The 22,445-nt window shown below is 34.2% G+C and overlaps 1 protein-coding gene across 1 annotated transcript in view; it reads left to right on the forward strand.

Moving 5' to 3' along the window:
* The window catches only part of LOC150092324 (ATP-dependent RNA helicase DDX3Y-like), a 168,658-nt gene that overhangs the window by 79,027 nt on the left and 67,186 nt on the right, over positions 1–22,445 (forward strand). The window contains exons 6-9 of the mRNA XM_090415154.1: positions 4,070–4,504; positions 12,094–12,177; positions 15,903–16,193; positions 18,255–18,401. Coding sequence (XP_090271280.1) covers positions 4,070–4,504; positions 12,094–12,177; positions 15,903–16,193; positions 18,255–18,401 — 957 coding nt within the window. The remainder of the gene's footprint in view (positions 1–4,069; positions 4,505–12,093; positions 12,178–15,902; positions 16,194–18,254; positions 18,402–22,445) is intronic.

Below are 22,445 nucleotides of genomic sequence, written 5' to 3' on the forward strand. Positions count from 1 at the left end.
ATACCTTGCCTTGAACTCATTCACGGTTGTAGCACCCACAACAGACTCTGGAAGCTTATTCCACTCATTTACCACTCTCCAAGTAAAGAACCTAGCTCTAACACCCTTGTCAACCACGCTCTTGCCCAGCTTCCATGCATGGCCCCTAGTCCTCCCACCACCAGTCATATTTTCAAAAATATCTTCTGGATCAATCTTATAAAAACCCTTCAGTAATTTGAATGTCTCAATCATATCACCCCTCCTTCGCCTATCGTCCAATTTCTGCAACCCACAAATCTTCAACCTATTCTCATAAGGTTCATTCCACAGACCTGCTATCATCTTGGTCACTCGTCTCTGGACCCTCTCCACTTCCTCCCCATCACGAAGAAACCCTGGTGCCCATAGCTGGGCACAGAAGTCCAGATGGGGTCTTATCAAGGCTCGATACAGAGGAACAACAACTTGTTCGTCTCTGCATGTTAAAGTATTTTTCAGAAGCCAAGTGATTTGGTGAGCTGTTTTAGTTACTTTTGCAATGTGCCCCTAAACTTCAACTCCCTATCCACCAACACTCCCAAATCCCTGGCCTCATCAATCTCCTGGAGTATGATTCCACCAATGCGATATACTGCTGCTATTCTTTTCACCCCAAAGTGCATAACCTTACACTTTGCCACATTAAATTCACATCCATTTTTCCTAGCCCAGTCCTCCAAACTATCCAAATCATCCTGTAAAATTTTGACATCTTGTGCACTCACAATTGCTCTACCCAACTTTGCATCATCAGCAAACAAGTGAACACTTCCTCTCAGATTCTTTCCAATATCATTGATGAACAAATTGAAAAGCAGTGGTCCAAGAACAGAGCCATGTGGCACTCCACTAGTCACAAGACGTCTTTTAGACTCCACTCCTGAATAAGCCACTCTTTGATATCTCTCCTTCAACCACCCTCTTATCCATCTCACCAACCCTATATCTATACCCATCTGCTCCAGTTTACTGATTAGGGTTCCATGTGGTATCCTATCAAAGGCCTTGGCAAGGTCCAGTCGTATCACTGTAAACCCATTACACCTATCCAGTTCAGCCGACACTGTGTTATAAAACGTGAGCAAGTTACTGAGGCATGATCTACCCTTCACAAAACCATGTTGTCCCCCATACAATATCCCATTTTCATCTATCCAATCCTGTATTCTTTTCTTGACTAATTTCTCTAAGACCTTGACAATGATTCCTGATATGCTAATCGGTCGATAATTTACAACAGCAGTCTTGGAACCACCTTTATGCAGTGGAACTATTTTCCCCTCTTTCCACCCGCTCGGGACTAACCCAGACCCGAGACTCAAATTAAACAAAATGGTCAAGGGTACTGACAATTCTTTAGCTGCTTCTCGTACAACACGAGCTGGTATACCATCCAATCCCACAGATGTATTGACATTGAGGTTATGCAATAGACTACTCACCTCCACTTCATTAACCACAATTCCCGTATAATCTACTGGTTTATTCGTTTCTGCAATGTCACCACCTGGATGATATACTTTTGCAAAGTGCTCACTCAGTAACTCAACTATCTCAACTGATTCAGTTACCTCCCTACCATCAGCATTCTTTAAAATCAATCTGCCATGTACATTTTTCCTTTTACTTGCTACATATCTAAAAAACTGTTTAGGATTCTCTTTAGCCTGCATGGCCAATGTTCTTTCGTAATCCTTTTTTGCTTTTCTTACCACACTCGTCACCCTTCTGGCCTGCGCTTTATACCGTTCATGTGCCTGCCGGTCACCCTTCTCCTTAAATTTCCTCCATAGTTGTTTCTTTTTTTGCAACTCAAGCTTAATGGTGTTATTCATCCATTTAACCCCTACTTGATTTATTATTCGGACTCTAGGTATACAGTCAGCCATTGCTTCATGCAAGCACTTCTTAACTACCTCCCATGCACTATCAACTTCTAGTCCTTGCAGTTGTACATGCCATGGCACTGAACCAATCAAACTCCTAAGCATGTCATACTTTCCAGCCCGATAATTCCACATGTACCCTGTCTTAATTGAAAATTCTACACCTTTAGCCACCTCCCAAGTTAAGACCCTATGATCACTCTCACCGATTGGTGGCAATGTGGTCATATTTGTTACAGCCAAATCCTCAGATGTAATTACTAGGTCAAGCACTCTCTGACCCCTAGTATTTTCCATTACATGCTGTCGCAGATAGTTATCCCTTAATAACCGCATAAAATCCAGTTCCTTCCTCCCGTGTGTCCTCTCCTCACTCCAATCAATGCGACCATAGTTGAAATCTCCCATAATAATCACTCTCCTTCCACCCATTTCTTCTCTTTGCTTGTGCATACTGTCACCACCATCTTTTCCATCACCTGGTCTATAGCAGCACCCAATTGTATATTTAGTTCTGCTAGCCACAATCTCACACCAAATGGCCTCAAATGTGCTCTTTTCTCTATCCTGCAATTCAACTTCTATTCTCCTTGGCTGGAGCTCATCAGCTATCATCAACAATACTCCTCCTCCCATTTTATTCTCTCTGTCATTCCTGAACACACTATACCCATCACATTCAATCCCACTAGTTATATCATCTACAGTCAGCCATGTTTCACTAATACCTATAACCTGTGATCTGGAAGTGCCAACCATGGCCAAAAACTCTTCCTTCTTGTTCCTAATACTCCTAGTATTAGTGTACATGAATTTAAGACCCCCATTAGCCCCAACCCTACCTTGATGCCTTATATTAACTATCCCACTCAGTATGTGAAACTCTAAGATCAAAAACTACGTTTTTGATCTTATTATGGCAAATCCAAGCGTAAGGGACCACTTGGTAGTACCACAAAAAGGCAACTCGATGCAAAGGTGGAGCAAGATCCGTCACTCTTCTTGATATTTTCTCATAATGTAAAAACACACAGCTCCTAGGAGATGTAATACTGCTTTACATTATGAGGAGAGGTCACTACCCAGACTGGTTTCAACCTGTTTTGAGTTCTCATCAGTGAGTAGCTAGACCTAGATGATATCAAAGTTTAAGTGAAGATAACTTACATAACTTTGCTATATGAATGCCAGAAAGGTGTGCCATTATATTGTATTATAACATATTATAACTAAGATGAAAAGCCAAACGGCTATTTTTTTTCTGGTGAAGTTGATAAATTAAGGGAATAAAAATCCCTTATTGTTTTTCAGCCGGTATGCAGAACTCTAAGATCGAAAACTATGATCTAAGCATTTCATGCCGACGAACCATTGGCGAATCCAAGCGTACGTACCACACCAAGACAACTCGATTCAAAGGTGGAGAAAGCTCTTTTCGCTTAAACTTTGATATCATCTAGGTCTAGCTACTCACTGATGAGACCTCAAAAAAGGTTGAAACCGGTCTGGGTAGTGACCTTTCCGCATAATGTAAAGCAGTATTACATCTCCTAGGAGCTGTGTGTTTTTACATTATGAGAAAATATCAAGAATAGTGAGGGAGCTTGCTCCACCTTTGCATCGAGTTGCCTTGATGTGGTACTACCAAGTGGTCACTTACGCTTGGATTTGCCGATAGTTCGTCAGCATGAAACGCTTAGATCGTAGTTTTCGATCTTAGAGTTTCTTATACTGGCTGAAAAACAATAAGGGCTTTTTATCCCCTTAATTTATTAACTTTGCCAGAAAAAAAAAAATAGCCGTTTGGCTTTTCATCATATACATCGTTTCTTACTTGACTTTTAATGTCATTGTAACTGAGATCTTGAGGAGGCCTCTTATTGACACAGCAGAACTAATGATCTAATAATCCACTTTTTATATGTGGAATAATACTGTGCAGTCATTATTTTGTCATAAGCAAGGTAGAAATCTAGAAATGATTATACTACTTTCTCATTGATTTTATGTGGTCATTTTTACTATATGCTGGTAGATAATTTCTACAGCTTAATATTGCTGAATGAGATAATTTCAGAAACTTGTTTTCATCCATGTGTTAAATTTTTAATTGGAATTATTTATCTGTAAATATTTAATAAACATCTGCATTTATTTTTTAGGGTTAATAAATTCATACAACAATAATCACAAAAAGGAAGATGGTTGGAATAATTCAGCTGATTCGTCTTGGGGACAGAATGATGTAACAAACAGTACCTCAGGATGGGGTGGGGACACTTCTAAAAATGTTAATGATGATGATGGATGGAATGAGGATGCTGACTATAGCACAGTCAATGACACAAATCATAGTGGGTGGGAAGAGATGAGTGTTAACCAGAATAACACTTCTGGAAGGACTCACTGGAGAAATGATAAAAATAACAAAAAAGGTAATTTAGGATCTAGCAGTAGCTATGGAAATGATAAATGGGGAAGAGAACCCAAAAGAAACATTCAAGGTAAATTTGGTAGATTTGGTTCTGGTTCCAATTCGGGAGATGGTGAAGCTCCAAGAAGTGGAATACCTGGATCAAGATCTGGTGGCGGTAGAGGTAATAATCTTCATTTTTCCTTTTAATTTTATATAATCAGAATATTTGAATTTATACATGTTTGGTTTTATCTTGGAATCATCCTTGAATGAAAGGACAAATATGCATGAAATCACCTTAAACTATTTTTCTCTTATCTTACCTGATGCCATTTAATGTGGTGCAAAACAGCATTATTTGATTTGAGCCAAAAATAGTATTACCCATGCCTTTTGGTGATATGCATTTTTGCTAAATTTTTCAGTTTATTTCTCAGCATTGTTAGTAGTCCCATTTTGAACATTAAACTAGCAAGGAACAGTACTTGAGTTCTTGTATTAGTGATGGTTTAAAACGGTTTAATCTCTCAGATTTTCTTAATGAGTCAAGTTTAATATTGAAAGTGCTTTAGATGATCTTTATTGGAATAATTTCATAATTTTTATTTTTAAAGAAAAAATTTATATTGTATGAAACTGAAAAATAAATAAATATAAATATCAACCAGTGAGAGTCCACCACCTCCACTGCCTATTTGACAGCCTGAAGTCACTCAGAAAACAAAAATAATATATTTGGTCTTTAGAGATTATTTTTCATCTCATTAGCTTATTGTACTACTTGGGTTAGTATATTTATGATTGGAATTAAATAAAATAAAAATGCAGCATTATCAGTGGTTTTAGGTTTATCCGTTGCAGTCATAGTCACATTTTCTTAGCTCATGTTTGGCTGCCAAATGCCCTGAAATAAGTGATTTCAGGGCAGTTGACAAAAAAACTGTAGTAGGCATTGTCTTTAATTATTGTAATATTCAGTTCAGTTCTTACTGAGTGCTCATTTCTGAAGAATCATGCTATTGTTTGGGAGAATTTACAAAATCCTTCAACACCTTTTTATTATTCCTCACAGACAGTATGCAGAACAGCCTACAGCTAGTTTCCAGTCATAGTTAATAATGTTGAGTTCAGGACCTGTTGCCAGTTTCAACACCTTGTGGGTGAGAGTATGGCAGACATATGCTACCATCTTGTGTTCCTAAATGCTAAGTTGTATTATGGTTTGAAATGGTTCAACAGTTGATTTTTCTTGTAGGATTAAAAACTACTTACCTGTTACCAAACATGACTAATGCCTGCTGAAAAGTTGTAGGAAAAGTTCTGGTGGAACTTTTTTCTTTATCTTTTCAACTATAATTGAACCCATAATGGTCCTTCTGACAGTCTACCATTGTGGAAGTGGAAGCATTAGTAGAGCCATTATTACAAGTCCATACAGGTAGGCATCTCCGTTTTCAAGAGAAAGTAGCTATGTGATATTTATTCAGTATTAAGTAGTTTTTGTTCCCAAACACTTGACTCTTTAGATTCTGGCTCAATGTTTAACCAAAACTTATTGTAGATGATTTATGGATATTAAAGTTTTTTTTAGATTTCACTATACTCATGTGTTCATCCTGAAATTACAAGGGAACCCATTTGTGCATGTAATTGTAACTGAGATCTTGAGGAGGCCGCTCATTGACACAGCAGAACTAATGATCAATAATCCACTTTTTATATGTGGAATAATACTGTGCAGTCATTATTTTGTCATAAGCAAAGTAGAAATCTAGAAATGATTAAACTACTTTCTCATTGATTTTATGTGGTTACATTTTTACTATATGCTGGTAGATGATTTTTACAGCTTAATATTGCTCAATGAGGTAATTTCAGAAACATGTTTTCATCCATGTATTAAATTTTTAATTGGAATTATCTAAATTTTTAATAAACATTGCATTTATTTTTTAGGGTTAATAAATTCATGCAACAATTACAAAAAAGAAGGATGGTTGGGATAATGCAGCTGATTCGTATTGGGGACAGAATGATGTAACAAACAGTACCTCAGGATGGGGTGGGGACACTTCTAAAAATTATGATGGATGGAATGAGGATGCTGACTTTAGCACAGTCAATGACACAAATCATAGTGGGTGGGAAGAGATGAGTGTTAACCAGAATAACACTTCTGGAAGGACTCGCTGGAGAAATGATAAAAATAACAAAAGGTAATTTAGGATCTAGCAGTAGCTATGAAAATGATAAATGGGGAAGAGAACCCAAAAGAAACGTTCAAGGTAGATTTGGTTCCACAACAGACACAGTTTTTCATATTTCTGTAACATGGTGTACCCTTTCTAATGACATTTAAACTGACATTTCCTGTAAACAGAATAATCCTGATATTCTACTTCAAATGTCCTCAGTCAGCATTCCTCTCCATCCCCACTTTTATAATGCTTCCACCCAAATACTGCTGTTTTACTCATCGCTTATGTCTATAGACATTCTATACTTTTTAATCTCTCTATTTCCAAATTTCGTGAAAAATTCTCTGCAACACAATGAAAATAATGTCACTATCTGCCACCATCAACACTCAGGTTTCATAAAACAGCCAAGAAATGCACACACATCAACTTTCAGTTTGACATCCAGTTAATCACAGTGTGACATGGATGCTTGGACATTGATGCATGCCTTACTGGTTGAGGCCATTTAAATCTCAGGAGAGAAGCCAATTTACTACTTTTCAAACATCATTTATAATTAATGATCAAGCTATAGAATGCTATTCCTCTGAAAAAAAATGAACTTCATAATGTATAACATAACCAACAACATCGCTCATATTGTATGTTAAATAAACCATTTCTTTGCTCTATAATCCAAATATAGTTTTTGACCATTTCAAGTCTCCAGTAAGCAAAGTGGTTGTTTAACAGTTACACTATTTAGTTTCTAGCACCATACAATTAGTCTCATCTGAGGTGTGTAAATAGGTTGTGGGTTCAAATCCCATTGCAGACATGGATGTTGTTGAATATCTTCAGGTGGGAGTTAAATGTTCACTGGGAGATCATCCTGCTTATTAGAGGCTTCAAGTGGCTTTAACTTTTGTTTGGTCATTAGAGCAAGACTTGTAAAGTATTAACTGTGACTAGTAACCACCTATGGTAGCAATATGTATTGGATTTACAACCTTTCAATGTGGAATTCACCTTTTAAAAAACCCTTACTATGTTGATTTTCCATCAGCTGATGATTTAATGCATACTTCTTGGCTTGGGGATACAATCCATAGGTACATCCTATTAAATATGTGTAGACAGAGGGCTTGATTATTACAGACTGACCATACTTGACTATCTGAAGTTTCATAGTCTGAACATCGGCTTCATCAATGGTATAGAATGCTGAGGTTTATAAATTACACTTTGTGATAGCCATTTAGATAAGTTGTGCATTTTTGTTGGAGTACCCCTAGAATATGTAGGCGTTTACTTGTATTTCTAGACCCACCCACCAATAACTTTTTCTTGATTCATAAGAAATTTGCTTAAAGTAGTGAAATTTATATTTTGTCCATAATCCTAGCAAGACTCTCTAAACAAAGTTTAATTTATAGTAACAAAAAAAATAATAATAATAATATTATTATTAGTCTTTAGAGATTCCCAAGAATGTTTCAGAAAAGAGTATGTCATTTAGGTTGTCCATGTGAACAGCACATGCTGCTAAAATTGAGAGTGCATATTCATTAAGGAGCAAACTTAGATTATTTATAAACTGCTATTTGCATCATTTGTTTTGATCATGTTTACCAGTTTCCATGAGACAATCAGGTTGTGGTTCTTTTACATCCATTAAATTGCATTTTTATGGGGACTCTCCGTAATTTGGTCATAATGAATGCTAATCACTAAGGAACAATAAAGGGAGGATTCTATGTTTGTGTTGATCAGCAGCTGTAATCTTTTTCGATGATTCCTTAGCTGGGGCTTGTCTCCTTAAGCTGTGGGTGCAGCTGGACTATTTGTCCATTGGTTTTTTGCCTGGTTTTTACAGCCCCTTGGTGGAGTGGGGGGGGCAGCTGTAGTTTCCTACGGGCAGTGTAATTCTTCATGTAGCTTCCTCAGTGAGAGGGTGCAGCACCATGTCCTTCCAGTTCTCTCTGTTGGTGACTTTCGTTTTTGTTTCTGCATAGCCATGTGATCCTGTCCATGATCTTATATCTTCAAGCCATGTCCTTCGTTTTTTGCCTCTTGATCCTTTTCCCATAATTTTCCTTCTAAAACTGTTAATATCCTCTGTCCTGCCAATCTAATCTTTCTCTGGATCATTTTCTGTAATAAAGATCTCTGTGTTCTCATTCTCTGTAGGACATCTGTATTTGTCACATGTTCTGTCCATGGTATTTTCAGAACTCTCCTATAGCACCACATTTCAAAGGCCATTATTGCCTTACTCTCTTCTTTGAATATCCAGGTCTCACTTCCATATGTGAAAATTGGCCACACTAATGTTCTTATCATTCTTTTCTTTGTCTCGATACTCACAGAACTTCTGAGCAGATCTTTATTTTTCCAGAATGCATCTTTAGCTATGGCTGTTCTTATTTTTTTTTCTTATCTTGCTTTCCATCTGCAGTAAAGTAGGTGCCTAAATATTTGTATTCTGTTGTATGTTCAATTTTCATATTGTTTATGAATATTTCTGGCTCGGATCTACTTTCTTTTGAGATTTTCATAATTTTTTTTTTTTTTTGCATTAATATCTAATCCAAATTCTTTACCTTCTTCAATTAGTAGCTGCAGTAATTTGATTAGTTTGTTTCTGTTTTCTGCTATTAGAATGGTATCAGCATATCTAAGATTGTTGTATTTTATACCATTGATACTAATTCCTATTTTTTGTTTTTCAATCTTTTTCATCACTGTCTCACTATAGATATTAAATAGATTTGGTGAAAGGATACAACCTTGTCTAACTCCTTTTTATTTTCACTTCAGAAGTCTCAGAGTTAAACAGCTGCATTTTCTGTTTGGTGTAAATCATTTTTATAATCTTAAGTACATGATCTTCTATGTCTAATTTATCTAATATATTGAACATTATTATGTTTTACCTGGTCAAAAGCCTTCTGAAAGTCTATGAAGCATATGTAAATGTTCCTATTTCTTTCAAGTGCTCTTTCTATTAGTATTTTTAGTTCCAGGTTAGCATTAATGGTTCCCATTCCTCTTCTGAAGCCTTTCTGTTGTTCACTCAATTCACTGCTTATGGCTCTTTCAATTTGTTTGTTAACGAAGGTTAAAATAATTTTAGATGCATGGGATATTAGGCTCACAGTTCTGTAATCCTCACAATTTTGTGCATTATGCTTCTTTGGAATTGGTATACAGATAGATGTAAAAACTTCAGGTAATTGTATTGTTTTATAGATGTCCTGAATGAATTCCACTAAATAGTTATTATTGCCAGTCAAAGCTTTCAGCAGCTCAGCTGGAATATTATCACACCCAGGAGATTTATTATTAGGAAGATTCTTAATCATATGTTCTACCTCCTTTCTTGTGGGTAGAGTGGTATCTGTTGTTACGTTTAACTTAAGGTGTTGTGAATCATCCAACATGTTACCATTATCATCATCATAGAGATCTGATAAGTACTCCACCCATCTTCCATTTAACTTTTCCTTATCAATGAGTATGTTTCCATCTTTGTCCTTGATGTTATTAGACTGTGTACATTTTGCTTTTTCATTAAGTTCTTTCACTTGCAGGAATGCTTCTCTGATTTTGTTCCTATTTTGTAATTCTTCGATCTCAGTGCACTGCCTATTTATCCAGTTTTCTTTCAATCTTTTACATAACTGTTTGATTCTTTTATCCAAAGTTTTATATCTTAACCTTTCTTCTTCATTTGCTCCTCTTTTCCATGTTCTTCTTTCATCAATAAGGTTGATTACCTCTTGAGTTATCCATGGTTTTTTCTTTCTTTCTTGTTTATTGATGTCGTTTTTAGTGATGTAATTATGTATGTTAATTGCGTGTGTTGGGTGGGTTGCCTGTTCTGATGGGAAATTTAATCCAATTAAATGTTCTTAAGTAACATTGTCGATTAAGAAAATTTTAATGTACTATATTTGCCTTTTTTTGTTATTGAAAATGAATGTTTTTATGCCCTTTATTATTACGTCACCAAATTGAAATGTTTGTATTAACATCATTATCAAATTTTTGAAAGAAATCCTTATTACACAGCATTTTCCACTGAAGTAACTACTGTAAGTTGGGATATACCTTTTGTAATGTGCAGGAAATGAACAGTCACATAAAAAAAACTTCCTCATTTAACATTAGTGAGTTTAGTAATTTGACCTATCTGCTCTTGATATAGCAAGCACCACTTTAGTGATGTAATAAACACTGGTGATGTAACACTTTCTTTAACGAACTCAGTTGCCACCAAAGCACTTGCAAAGATTCTATGATAAAGAAAATTCATTACAGGAACTTATCACTGCTGGTGCTGCAGGCTATCCACAACCTTCCAAGGACTGTTGGCTTTGGTAACAATAATTTTAAAGTAGTTAGTCTAATTTCTATAAATATTTTTTTATATGTAATTCGCATGTGTTCTCTTGGCTGGTTTGTCAAATTGAAAAGTCCTAATTTCCCAAAGAATAAAACTATCTCCATATGAGACTAGCTTGGCTAACTCACTTTCAGTTGAAAAGCTGTTATAAATATTTTTCTCTTCTAGGTGGAATTCAAACTCACTCCTACTGGTATCAACATTGTTAATACCAACCAAGCCAGAGAGAGAGACTATCAATTCTTCCACTATAAGATTTTTCTCCTCTGAGTTTATCATAATGTAAGGTGACAGTGTAGTAGTATACAGTTCTATAAATTTTAGATCAACACGGCATGATCACATGATTCTGCTATCAACATTAAGCTTGTGAAAAGTCAGAACTTCTTTTTTGTACATATTTTTTTTGTAAAGTTTTTTTATTTTGGTGTTTAAATTCTCCAGGAACAGTAGTTTTTGTTATAATGAAGATAGTAAAATCTTAACTGCATAATATGGAGTACAGTATATGAATGACTGGGATTGAAAATGCAAAATAGTGGGTTTGGGAAATTGAAAATGCTCATAGCCTTGGATTTAGTACAGAAGCAGTGGAAACTTTGATAAGCTACAGGATAAATTAAGATAATGGCAGAGATCAAAGATCAAGAACAACCTATGCAAATAGTTTGTGTAGCAGGTAATTAACAATATGTAGTATTTTGTGCATGTTATATTGTCATGACATGATATGCAGAACTTTCCTCTTATTATGAAACTAATATAAAGGCTGTGTGAGAAGACACTCAGGTTGTAGTCTTTTTGCTACTGATCGAAGTAAAAGTAAAAGTGTTTTAATTGCTGTGATTTTTATTCTGTTCTTGTGAATGTAAAAATGTAAGATCTGACAATATTGGAAATCTAACAAAAGATTAGTTTGATGTAAACTTATCTATCCTGTACAACCCTTGAAGGTACATATGAGTAATTTGTTATATTTATTAAGTTAGAAGGCATTCTTTTATCTTTTTTAGGATTTCACTTATAATGTGTTTGTATCCTAATTATTTTAATAGGATGGAATAACGAATTTTTTATAATGTAATGAATTTAAATGCACAGCTAAAATTTTCTAGTCATTTTCTTTGATTTATTTCTTTCTCCAAGTTTTGTGTGATCATTTTTAACAACTTGTTGTTACAGCTTGTTATAAATGTGGGATGGAAGGGCACATCAGTCGTGAATGCCCTTCTGGAAATGGCGGCAGCAAGCCCAGACCCGATAGAGGTGGGTATTGAATCAAAATGATTTTCTTTATATAAATTACTTTAGCTACTTATTTTTATAGTACTAATTTTTAAAATTTTGACTGATAAACATGTAAACTTTCAAGGCTTACTTTCATGTTTTAATGCTGCATTTCTCAGGAGGAAAACAGAAAAGGGGAAAAGGTAAGGTAAGCACTCATAACTGCAAGTTTGTTGTTTGTGCATACATATGCATGGTTTGCATTTCAGACATTTTACTTGTTTTGAATTGCACTTCAAATTTCTTGACTAGTTAATTTCTGTTAAGTTGTATCTCCCATCACCCAGAAGCATCCTTTTTGAAAGAAGCAACAATCGTAAATTGTCCCCAAGGTACTATGGAATCCCTTTCCTGAGAAAATAAATGTTTTGTAACGTACCTATGCACATCACTAAATACCAATGTGTAAATATTAGTAACTAACCATGTAGCTTTTAGCAAGTGCTACCTGCTTTTCTTCATGTTCAAGAAGATGAAATGCAAGAAGCAAATTTTATATTTTTAAGAAACATTACATTAATACATTCCAAAAAATATGCCCAGGAAACTACAATGTGAGAAACTGCCATTAGTCAGAAGTTCAGGGTATAATAACCATAACTTCTAGAAATTTGTGCTGATGTTTTCACTCTGATGATAGTGAGGCCACTTTTACATTTCATATTGCATTAAAAAGTTGATTATTCTGATTGCTCTTACTGCAGTCTTGCATTTTATTATTGTCATTTTCTTAATTCAAACTATAATCAAGATATACCAAGTTAAATGCAGTTTACTTGCTTTCAGGATTGTATTTTTGGTATGTATGTGACTTTAAATCAGTTCTGTCATTGGAATCTTTTTGCTAACAGTGAGGTTTAAATAGTATACAGAATTGCATCGAATCTTCATTGCTGCAGGACACTTGATCATCTGCATATGAAGTGTCAAAGTGGCTATCACTTGTTCTGAGATATTTCCATGACATTGGAAATATGTCAGACCTCAGTATCTGACAAAGGCATCGACATATATCCTCTGGGGGAGGGGGCGTTCTACAGAATATTATGATAGTATTATGTGAAAAAGTTGCATCATTACTAACTTATTAGTGACAAATTTTCTCCAAATTAATTTAAGATGGCAATATTATCAGATCGCTCTCTCTCTTCTAAGGTATTTTTTACTGTATTAATCAACTCCACCTAAACTTGGTCTTCCTCAGGATCTTTTGACTGCCATTGTAGCAAAGAACACTTGTTTTGCTAAACTTTCTCCTCCCATTGTGTTTGTGCCATATTGCCTACATTTCTGAAACATACATTTTTGAATGCTAGCATGTCAAGTTACTTCCTTCCTTCCTAATATCCTGATTTTTAATATGATACTGCCATTCACTCTCCTGATTTTTCTCAGAACTCTCATATCTCTAGTCTGTGATCTCTTACTTTATTTCTGACTTCCCCCATACCAGTTTTGCATATTCTGTTTATTTTAATTTAATTTCTGTCTTCTCTAAAACTGTTCCTAAATAGCTGAAATATTTTACTTCTATAGGTTTTTCCATTGAGAATGCAGCTGAAGTGTTGGACATTCTTGCCTATTTTCATAGTTTTTGGTCTTTTTATTGCTGATTTTAATGCCAAATTTGTTACAGTTATTATGCAATTAAAGAATATTGGAGACTTGCATTAGATATATTTAGGAGTACATTATCAGCATAAAGCAAAGACCTAAGTTTGATATCTTCAATCCTAATATGAGGTTTAATGCCACATTTCTTTGATAATGTGCATCCTAGTCTTATCCCTGATTTTACTCTTGACCATCTTGTATGTCCTTCAATTCTAACTGCTGACTCATAACTTACACATAGCTTATGTATCATTCTGTATAATGTTCCTTTTACCCATATTATTTTAAAAAGCTTTCTTTGAGTACCTTGTATGCCTTTTCCAGATTCACAAAAGTCGATCTGGAAAAGGCATATTTCCGAGATTTCTCAAATATTTGTCGTAAAGTGAAAATCTGATCTGAACCTCTATTTGTCCTGAACCCAACAGGATTGTTCTTCATCCAGTTTCTCTTCCACAATTTTTTTTCAACCTCTTCAAGTATGCTTGCATAAATATTACTGAAACACTTAATAGAGTTCCTCTGTAATTCTTATATTCAACTTTACTCACTTTTTTAAAGATTGACTATGAGCAGTCGATCTGGAATTCGACCTTCTGATCTGGCCCTCTGAATTATGCAGTGTAGTTACTGCAAAACTTATATACCTTCATATTTAATCATTTCTGGTCAAATATCATCTGTTCCAGTTTCCTTTCCACATTTCAAGTTTTTGATGGCTTTTTCTACCTCAAGTATTGATATGTACTCCTGTTTGGATAAAGATCTAGAAATCTAGGATATCTATCTGCAGCTTTCATGTCACCTTTTTCTGATTCCTTTTACAGTACTCTTTTTCCTCAATTTCTATGCTTTTTCAATAGCCTCCAGAACATTTTGCCACCTTCCTGTTATTTATTTATCTTCTACATTCTTACTTGAAGCATTCCCATGACTTCTGTTTAGCTACATATAGTGTTGCTCTGTTACTTTTCTCTGTATTCTCTCAGAGCATCTGCTGACTTATTTGCTGGGAACTTTTGGTATGCTTTCTTGTTCAAGACTATCATCTTGTGTCCACCATGGTCTTACTTTTCTCTCCTTGCAGACAACTTCACCACATAACTCTCTAGTTGAATCAAGCAATACCTTCAGAGTTTGCCACTGAAACTCTGGTGCACTTTTTTTTTTTTTTTCATTATCTGGTATGAGCTATCATCTTGCTTATTTAAATGTCTTACATAGCCTGAACTTATGATTGTGGAGAGAGCATTGAAGTTTAAAGAGCATATCGAGAAGGTATCTAAAACAGTAAATCAGATTACATGGTTGTTGAAGAACACCCTAACAGGTAGGGATAATTATATTCTATAATTCTAAAAAATTAAATCACAAAAAAACATGAGCAGTACCAAAAATTTATCCATAGTATATGTGGTCAGGGGGAGGGACTTTCAGATTTGATCTGTTCCTTGTTGGATATTATGTATGAATGGGAAAGCAAAGTTGGTTTGGTGAAAGATGGGTAAGTTGAAAGACAAGTGAGATCTCTGTCACAACACTAGCAAGATCTTTCTTTAAAACATCATTCAATTTACAGAAATTGAATGCTGAACTTATTAGCACTATTCTCAGACCTAGTGGATTTTTTGTTTGTGATCATTTGATAATTTTGATTTTCAATAACCAAAAACCATAGATATCTAAATTGTAATGTGATTTGCCTGCCAAAATTTGACTATCCAACTGTCTTGCATTAACTCTCTAAGAATTGTTTATATCACTATTGATGTTAGATCTTTTTGATAAATCCTCTAATTTGTAAGCTTTGTGAATCTAATGGTTAAAACAGCCAATATTAATTAACCTTGATTATAGAAAATGAAATATTATTGGTTTAGTTGACTCCTTTGGTTTGGAGAACTAAACTTATGTTATCATTACTCTTAAGAAAATTCCGATGCAGGAATTCACTATGTATTTTTATTATATTTATTTATTATTTTGAACTAAACTTTGGATATGACCTGACTTAATGCATATTTTTGAAATTATAAATAAACAATGAAAATTACTTTAATTTTTATTATTCTCCTCCTAATTTTTAAAAGGATGTTTCAAATGTGGAGAAGAAGGACATATGTCTCGTGATTGCACCAATTCAGGCAGTGATAGGAGGAATAGTTGTTTTAAATGTGGAGAAGAAGGCCATATGTCTCGTGATTGCACCAATTCAGGCAGTGATAGGAGGAATAGTTGTTTTAAATGTGGAGAAGAAGGACACATGTCTCGTGATTGCACCAATTCAGGCAGTGATAGGAGGAATAGTTGTTTTAAATGCGGCCAGGATGGACACATGTCAAGAGATTGTCCAAATTCAGACAACAGAAGTGATTCCAATGGTGAGTTTAGTTTAGCAGATTTTTTTTTTTTTTTTTTTTTTTTGTTCAATTTTAATAATCAGTAATCAGTTTTTAGATCTTAATTTTTATTAAGATAGCTGTATTCAAATAAAATGAATCCAATGAATTTTTTAACATTTTTTTTGCAGCTGAAAATTACAGAATGAATTCAGACATTTCTGTTGCAAAAATGCCAGAAAACACTTCTATTTTTCTGTAAATTATTCAGTATTTGTTAGTTTTCCATAATATGAATTTATTTTTTTTTTCTGTATGAATTTGTTAGTTTTGTTGATTTTTCATATTCTTTGTTTTCAGTTTGTATTTCCAACATAGTTTTTATATTTTAGTCAATTCTATTTATTTGCATTTTGCATTGCCTAGAAAAATTCAATATTTTGAAAATTGCCACGAGTTAGTGCTTGTATCAGTTGGTTTTTCTGTTTTACAAATGTGACATGTAACAGAATTTCTCCTAAATACATACTTTTTTTGAGCAGGGGATAGAAATTCCAAAATTGTGAAAAAAATCTTGATTTCCTTGGTGAATACCATCTCAGATTGTCCTGCAAGTTACATTTATCTTATCAGAGTTTTTCTGGCCTTCACTTTTTTTGACTCTCCCAATCCATGAAAAGTTGTAGACATGTATATTAGAACCATGGGCAGGCTGAGATTTATCTTTTTTAATTTTTATTGCAATATGTGAATTGTGGGTGATTATGTTAGTTTTAAACATTGCAAAAACTGGCTGACTTAATGATTACATAACTCTACTTATGCTTTTAATGCTAATTAAGCTGTTTGAAGCATCTGTGCTCATTGATCAAATGTTATTATTGACTTTCTTGTCATTTCTAAAGTCTGAATAGTCAGCTTGCTATTTGTCATTAATAAAGAGAAACTCTTAATCAGATGATGAAACTGTTTCTACACCACTTAAAATGCCAACTTTGACCTATGTGCATCATAACCAAGTTTGTTACAATCGAAGGCTGTTTTTCTTTTCTAATCTGCGTCATAACACAAGCATCTGTTTTCAAAGCTTGTCTTACTAGCAGATTACCATAAGCAAATATATAATGCGAATTTCTTTAGAGCAAAGTTTGCTTCTTTCCAGTTTGCACTGAATCTGTCTTGAACAAAGCATTAAAATCATTCTATTCATTAAAATCAGAACAAGGCATTATATAAAATTAACTCTTCTTTACCATGGACAGCTCAAAATAAAATCATTGTTAAGCAAAGTATTATCAAGTTTACTCTTGGACAAGTTGTAATTTAATAATTTTCTGATTTAAGATAGAATATAACTTTTGCACACTGATAATTCTCATTCTAACTATGAGAAATTGATGCTTAATATGATCAGCAAATATGCTGATCATAATTAACTCCACATGAATTTATTGCTGTCGATTACATGTGTTCTTCTCACCAGTTTATCTCTTTTACAGAATGAAAAACCAATCGACATATGTTACTAACTCAGCTTCACTTGAAAAGCCCTAAAGGGTTTATGTCGTATATGGGATTTGAACCTAGCTCTTTCCAGCTAAAGTGCATAATCAAAACTAAGCTACAGAGGCGCTTATGAAGTGAAAATTTTAGTTCTTGTTCTGGATATTATTCATTTTTTCCCCTGAACTTCATTTTTGAAACCAAAACACTGTTATTTTGTGCATTACTTTGAGTTGTATTTCATTATTTTGATATCTCTTATTTTTGCAAGTGCCTTCCAAAGGTTTTTGGAGCAAAGAAAGGGATTATGATTATTAGGTGGTTCTGTTCCAAAATTTATTTTCATAGCCATGGTGTGAACTATGAATTTTTAGACCTGTAACAGCCAAATCAGTATATATCAGTACATAGGTCTGGATTATTTATCAATTTCATTTTTACATCTTTAGACTAGTTTTCATAAAAAGTATAATTTGTCTAGCTGAATGATGGTATTCAGTTTAACAATTTCTTCTTACTCATTTGAGTAAGAATCATTTTAAATATTGCTTATACACTTGTTTTCTTTGACTGATAATATTAATTATTATTTTTCTTAAGGTTGCTTTAAATGTGGAGAAGAAGGCCATCGATCTCGTGATTGTACTAAGACTGGCAGCGAAAGGAGAAGTGGTTGCTTTAAATGTGGAAAAGATGGACACAGAGCAAGGGATTGTCCCAATTCAGACAATCGGAATGATTCTAATGGTTATTTCAGTTTGATACAATTTTATATAATACTATTTAATTTTGTTGCAGCATTTCTTTTGAATTTTGTTCCAACATGACTATTTCCAACTTCTCTGTATTATTTCTTATGCCAACCTTATATATTGCCTTTTACTTATCTTTTAGGGGTACCCACCTTTTGAGGTATCACAGATATGCTCTGGTATAGATTTGTATACAATTAAGATTTTTCAGATTTTTTGAACCCAGATGAGTATAATTATGATATGTTAAAGAAATATATTTTCATGCATTAAGAATGCTGGTCTCAGGAGTATGAGCAAGATAAAAATGAATATTATATTAAAAAGAATATGTAAGAAAATATTAGGAACAGCTTTCAAAGGTAAACCGTAGACTCATATGAAGCATTACTTTTGTACTGTGAATGGGCTGTATGAATGTTTTCCATTGTTTTAAGAAAAATATAAATTAACAGTGGCTTTTACGTAGTTTTCTCTTTTACCTTTTGCAATCTGTCATTTTTAATCAAAGTATCATTCTCTGAACACTTGCCATGACTGAGTGAGGTGCTATGCTGATCTCATAATTGTCTTCACTCTTGACTTTGGAGCTCTTCATGAACAATTTATTTCAGTTCATTATCTGCAAATTGTTGTCCTTGGAGTGCATTGTTTAGATCATTTCAGTCAAATGATCCATTTGCATCCCTTGTGCAACACGCAAACTGTGTGAAGTTGGGTGTTGTCTATGACAACATCCCCAAAAAACATGAATGAGGTCCTCCATGTTTTTGAGGAACCCTTAGTGGGTGTAGTTTATTCAAATTTCTGCAGTGTCTCCTTCCTTATGCTCTTCTGAATTGCTTGTGGTCCCTTCAAAAAGTCCAAGCAAGATCACCGTTTTGTACATGCTCATCAGTTTGAACTACTTGTGTACTGAGCTTAGATGGAACTATTTCTGCTGTCTACTTAGTGATCTTTGATCAAGAGTTTTATTTCTAACCCAGCTCTCAGATTTGCAAGCTAAAATTGGTTGGAATACTGTTTTGTATACAGCTAGTTAGTGTTTTGACTAATCTCTCTCTTATTCCATATAAATTTATTCACTTGACTTCCTACCATACCAGCTTTGCTAATTCTGGTATTTCCAAATTTAATTTGTCATCTTCATTAAAAATTGTGCCAAAATAGCTGAAATATTTCACTTGTTCTATAGGTACTCCATTCAGAATGCAGCTATGTTTTCAATGTTTCTGCCTTTTTAATGCTGATTTCATATCAAATTTATTACAGTTATTCGATTTGGTCAAGGAATCCTGCAGACTTGTCCTGGCTTTATTTAGGAGTATAATATCTGCATAAAGTAGAGAGCTGAGACCAACATCTCCATTCTTGATATTGAGGTTAATACCGCTTTCCTTCATAATGTGATCCATATAGATAATGAATAACACTGGAGATAATGTATGCCCTTGTCTCACACTAGATTTAACATTAAACCATCTTCCTGTACTTCCTTCAATTCTAACTGCTGATTTACAACTCAAATAAAGACTAAGTATTGCTTGATATAATGCCCCATTGACACCATATAACTGTAGCATATTGAATAGCCTCTCTCTTGGCACCTTGTCATATGCCTTTTCCAAATCGACAAAACTTGAATACAGATCTTTGTTATATTCCCATGCTTTCTCAACTATTTGTTGTAAGGTGATGATCTGATCCTGACAGCCTCTATTTGGCCTGAATCCAACTTGTTCTTCACCAAGCTTTTCTTTCCACAATCCTTCTCAACCGTCTCTCAAGTACTCTTGCATAAATCTTACCAGGAAAACTCAGTAGAGAAATACCTCTGTAATTCTCACATTCAGTTTTAATTCCCTTTTTTACATATGGGTAACTTGCATCAACTTCCTACCTCCTTCAATTCTAACTGCTAATTTAGCTTGATATAATGTCCCATTTACATCATGTAGCTTGACCAATTTGAACAGCTTTCCTCTTGGCACTTTGTCATGTCTCTTCCAGATCCACAAAACTTAAATTTAGATCCTTGTTATACTCCCATGATTTCTCAACTATTTTTCTTATTGTGAAAATCTGATTCTGTGTTTCACTTGAACCCAGCTTCTTCACAAGCTTCACTGACACAATTTTTCTTAACTATTTCTCAAGCATACTTAGATAAATCTTACAATGAATACAAAGTAGAGAAATACTTCTAATTCTTAATGCTTTATGATGATACAACATGACAATTTCCTGTGTTTTATTGAAATTGTAATTATTTGGCTTTGAAATAATGCTGGATTTAATATCCACTTAATTTTTATAATTTTGCATTGCTGAAGAGAAGCCTTTTGGCTCTTTATTTTAGTAAATATTTAAATTTATTTCTTTGAATTCTTATAGTTTTAGATGGAGTTATCCTCCTGCAGTTGATAGCACATTATCACATGCTTGCATTTTAAGTGTTGTTCTTATTGTTTCTCTTATTTAATATTAAATAAGAGATAATACTCTAATCCAATATCTGCTCTAATTTAATAATTATTTAATATTTTGTAAAAGTTTTGGCTAGATTTCTACAAATATTAAATTTTTCCTAACATCTCATTACTATATAATTTTATTAACATGTTGTCCACTTACATCTTAATAATTCAAATCTCTTAACACTATAAATTCCAAATCTGCTTAAACACACACTCCACTCTCTCTCTCTCTCATTGATGTTTACACTATGCCTGTAGCTTCTTCTATGAGTACTTTCATGGACCTATTCTGTTAAATTGACCATTCCTATGAGTACCTGCTGGCATTCACCTCTGAAGTTATCGGAACTTCTCTTCCTTAATTTCATCATTTTTTTTTCTTTCTGAAACAGCCTTTTTTGCTGTTTTCTTGCAAAGTAAAACCTGAAACATATTGAAAAATGTCAATTTTTTTCTTTCTTTTTATCCTCATTTACCAACACCTTGATGTGTAGATTAATGTATGTCTTGCAATCTATTGTTTGTTGATCTCACACACACACACACAGGGCTCGACAAATATGCACACTCATTTGCCTGTGGCAAGTAGCTGTATATGGAGCAAAACTATTTTAATTAAAAAAAAACAAACTGCACAATCTTTGAACTGACATAGGAACGTGCATAATATAATTGATAATTCTAGTAACAAAAATTAATGAAACAAATTATAATCCAAAAAGAAATCAGTGTTGCTTTTACTGTTTCAATTATTATTTATTGACATCTCCTTTTTCCAATGGTTCTCAAAACAGTGGTACAATACCACTAATCACTTTATGGAGCTTATGTTAACTAACTGGGATGTATCATTAGGGGTGGGGGGGGTACGTTCTTTTTCATCTTGATTATGATTTTGCATAATTTGTTTTTATCCTAATGGGAATGTTATATTTGAAGCTTTATTGCTCCAACTATGTTATTCCCCACCTATATCCAGCCTATACAAGGGTGGCCTGAAAGTTCTCGGCCTAACAATGAAAAACATTTATAATTTAAAAATATTTTTCAACATAATCTCCCTTAAGACTAATACATTTATTAGTCTTAAGGGAGATTATGTTGAAAACATGTCTGTGTAGTGGTTCTCAGTACAATCTGCAAAATACCCCTCTACAGCTGCAACCACCTCTTGATTCGGGGGGGGGGAAGCTGACCAACGAGGAAGAGATAGAAGTCAGAGGGAGCCAAATCTGAGGAATAGGGTGTATGTTCCAACAATTCATAGTGCAGATCTCTTAATTTTCCCATTGCCGAAACACCTTTGTGGGCAGGTGCATTGTCCTGATGAATGATGATTTTTTTCTTCTGTAAACCAGATCTTTTCTCATGAATTTTTCATCTAGTCTGGTTAAAATATCGGAATAATATTCCCCGGTTATTGTTTTACCCTTTTCAAGATAATTAATAAACAAAATGCCTTTAGCATCCAAAACACTGATGCCATGATGTTTCCAGCTGTTGGAACTGACTTTGTCTTCTTCGACGCTGTTATATTTGCTCTTCCTTAATATATTTTATTT

The sequence above is a fragment of the Typopeltis vanoorti genome, chromosome 26, assembly GCF_054136105.1.
Source record: "Typopeltis vanoorti isolate ZY-2024b chromosome 26, IOZ_Tvanoo_1.0, whole genome shotgun sequence".
Taxonomy (NCBI): Eukaryota; Metazoa; Arthropoda; class Arachnida; order Uropygi; family Thelyphonidae; genus Typopeltis; species Typopeltis vanoorti.